Below are 3397 nucleotides of genomic sequence, written 5' to 3'. Positions count from 1 at the left end.
CAGTTGCTGCAGAAGGAACCTAGTGTCCGCGTGTCTTCTTCCCGGCGAGAGGACCACGCGGGCTACAACTACTCTCAGCTATTTCTAATTAAAATTTCTGAAAACACCCTAGCAATAAACTCAGAGTCATGAATTTGCTATTTGGCCCTTAACTCACAGGCTTAATCATCTCAGATCAGTTTATAATAACAGTGATAGAAGGACTGGGTCTAAGCCCTGTACTTTTAAAATTTTAGTATCAATAGAAGAAATTTATACCAATGAAAACCTTGACTTTGCATCAAAATAAATTCTGTATCAAAATAAGAAACTATGATTCAACTTAGTAACAATTAATTCCAGATATCCTGAGTTCAATTCCTAGCAACCACATGGTGGCTCACAACCATCTGTAATGGGATTGGATGCCCTCTTCTGGTGTGTCTGATGGCAGCAACTGTTTACTCATACTAAATAAATAAAAAAATAAATACATAAATACATAAATAAGTATTTTTAAAATAGTGCTATGTCTGGATGTCAGGTTGATAAGGAATGGACTTGTGGTTGCTAAAAACATCAATTAACAACTTGACAGAATTTAGAATCCCCTAGGTGTGTTGTTTTGAAGACGAATGTTCCCCATGGGCTCCTATATTTAAATGCTTAATCATTAGGGAGTGTTACTACTTGGGCAGGATTAGTCAGGGTAACCTTTTGGAGCAGTTGTGGCTTTGTTGGAGAAGTGTGTCACTGGGAGTGGGCTCTGAGGTTTCAAGAGCCCAAGCCAGTGTCATTCTCTCTTCTTCTGCTGTCCTTGGATTCAGATGTACAACTCTCAGCTACTTCTCCAGTACCATGCCTGCCTGTGTGCCCCTATGTTCTCCACCATGATGATAATGGACTAAACCTTTGAAACTCTAAGGAGGTGTTGGACAGATGGCTTAGAGGTTAAGAGCACTGACCGTTCTTCCAGGGTTCCTGAGCTCAATTCTTAGCAACCACATGGTGACTCACAACCATTTGTAATGGGATCTGATGCCCTCTTCTGGTGTCTGAATACAGATACAGTGTACTCATATATATAAAAATTGTAGAAACAAAGTTTTACAAATATAAAAATACAGTTTTACAGAATGTAAAAACAAAGTTTTGGTGGTCAGAATGACCAGGCTAAGCTAAGGCCTGCAAAAACAAGATTAGCTGTTCTCAGAATAACCCCCCTTCTTCCCCCTTGCTGGATCCCGAGAAAAACCACAAACTGTCAACAACTTTACCACCAAGGCTTCCCACCTTAATAATAGCTGACCAATAAGTTTAAACTATGCTACTACTTTGCTAACTAATCATAAAACAACAGCCAAACCACCTTGCAAGGAGGGTATAAAAGATGTGTGCTTTTTGAGCTTGGGGTTGACTCTCCCTACAAGGCTGAGCAACCCCACGCATGTTGCATCAATAAACCACTTGCCATTGCATTGATCTGTCGTCAAGTTGTGTTCTGTGGGGTAGCACACCTAGGGTAAGACACTGAGGGTCTTACAAAATTAATAAATAAATCTTAAAAAAAAAAAAGAAAGAAACTGTAAGGAATCCCCAATTAAATGAAATGCTTTCTTTGGTAAGAGTTGCCATGGGCATAGTGTCTCTTCACAACAATAGAACAGTGACCAACAGTGGCATTTCTAGATTGGGTCAGGTAAGAAGAGGAGCCCAAGATATAAGTGGTGCTATGCTATCAAAAGGACAGAAATGGAGGCATTGCATATGTTGTCACTGGAAGTAACCTTAGGGGCTCTTGAGTGTTTCCCACAGAACAGAATTTCATCAGAGCTGTTGTAAAGCAGCTTCAACGTTTATTAACAGCATTCATTATATGTATGAATATCAGAAAAAAACAAGGTGCTCAACAAGACATTCCAAGCATGGACATGAGTTTCACAAAGCTGAATCACTTTTAAGTGTTTTAAAGAAATATTTACTTATTTTGTGTGTGTAGATGTTTTGCCTCAGTGTATACACACACACAGATATGTATACACACACACACACACACACACACACACACACACACACACACACACGTGTGTGTGTGTGTGTGTGTGTGTGTGTGTGTATAGCATATAACTGTAGTGTCTCTACAGGCCAGAAGAGAGCACCAGATCCCCTAGATCTGAAGTTATAGACAGATGAGGAGCTGGTACACTCTGAACTCAGGACCTGTTTGAAAACATCCCATGTTGAGGTTTGGTCTGTTACTATGTATTGTAATGCTAAACACTGGCTGGCCTTGGTTACCTCAGGCCTGAAAGAATCCTCACACAAGCCAAATGATGCTGTGTAACCTTGCTTCTTAATTTAAAACTATTGGTTGAAGGGCTGGGCAGTTGTGGCACACCTTATCCAGCACTTGGGAGGCAGAGGCAGTTAGTGATGGCCTTGGGTAGGCGCAGGACTGGAGCCTTTCAAAGCTTTGCTTCTTTCATCAGTGTTCCTGATTTTATAAATGATGAGGATCATTAACCCCACTCCTACCCTAATTTCCTGGTAAAGCTGGGTATAGTAGGGTTGCGTGGGGACCCAGACATTTTTAATCAAGCTTTGAAGCATCTCAGCAGGGCCAAGGCCACAGGCAACACCAGATTCTGCAACAGAATGGGGAAGCCAAATTTTAACTCTAAAGAATGTTAAGAATCTTCTCATGGACCCTGGCCTGAACTCCCAACCCCAGCAGAGGAGCTGTTTGTATTTGATAACGGGTGGATTTGAGAGGATCAGTTTTCTTTAAGGGTGTTACTCCTGGTAGGTCAGCCACTTTCTGGAGCAGGTCCCACACCTAACTATTTGAATAACATAACTTGAACTAAAAAAGCTAAGAGAGCACAATGTTGAATAGGTAGGTGAAAGAGTTAAATTTAAAACTTGTGCTAGCTAATGAGAAAATTGCAGGTTTGAGAAAAACACAGTAGACCAAGGTTGAATATGTCCAAATAAGCCTGGGCAAAAATAAGCAGTCTGTTAGACATCCTGAGAACTAGCAGGTCAAAAAGACATAAACTATAAAAAACATACAAGGACATGTCTGGGCAGACACTAAATAGTGGACCATCTGATCCTCTTAGATATGGTTTAAGGTCAGATGCTCTGTGGACTCAGATTAACACCAACCTTAGGAATTTTCCACTCTGTTCTGCACGTAATGGTTAATATTTGAACTAGCCAATCATGTATAGCCACATTGATTCCTTTGTTCCCCCAGACCTTTTTCCTATATAAACCCCTAATCCCTGAGCCTCGTGGCCAATCCCACTATCTCCTACGTTAGATAGGTGTGGTGTCGGCCTGGAGCGCTCCGAAAACAAAACTACCTCTTGTAATTACATCAAGACGGTCTCTTGTGATTCCTTGGATACACGTC

At 41.0% G+C, this 3397-nt stretch overlaps 1 protein-coding gene across 1 annotated transcript; it reads right to left on the bottom strand.

Moving 5' to 3' along the window:
• Window positions 1–2406: 2406 nt before the first annotated feature.
• Window positions 2407–2589, bottom strand: LOC116086330 (ATP synthase subunit ATP5MPL, mitochondrial-like). The gene has a single exon (XM_031364643.1). It carries the CDS (start codon window positions 2587–2589, stop codon window positions 2407–2409), a length of 183 nt encoding a protein of 60 aa, XP_031220503.1.
• Window positions 2590–3397: the final 808 nt, after the last annotated feature.

The sequence above is a fragment of the Mastomys coucha genome, unplaced genomic scaffold, assembly GCF_008632895.1.
Source record: "Mastomys coucha isolate ucsf_1 unplaced genomic scaffold, UCSF_Mcou_1 pScaffold12, whole genome shotgun sequence".
NCBI classification, from domain to species: Eukaryota; Metazoa; Chordata; class Mammalia; order Rodentia; family Muridae; genus Mastomys; species Mastomys coucha.
Note: the sequence above shows the minus strand (reverse complement) of the source record. Positions and strands in the feature narration are given on the sequence as shown.

What these genes read in the sequence shown, in the direction of transcription:
- LOC116086330 (XM_031364643.1), bottom strand. Translation starts at nt 2,589, where the DNA reads ATGCTTCAAAGCTTGATTAAAAATGTCTGGGTCCCCACGCAACCCTAC.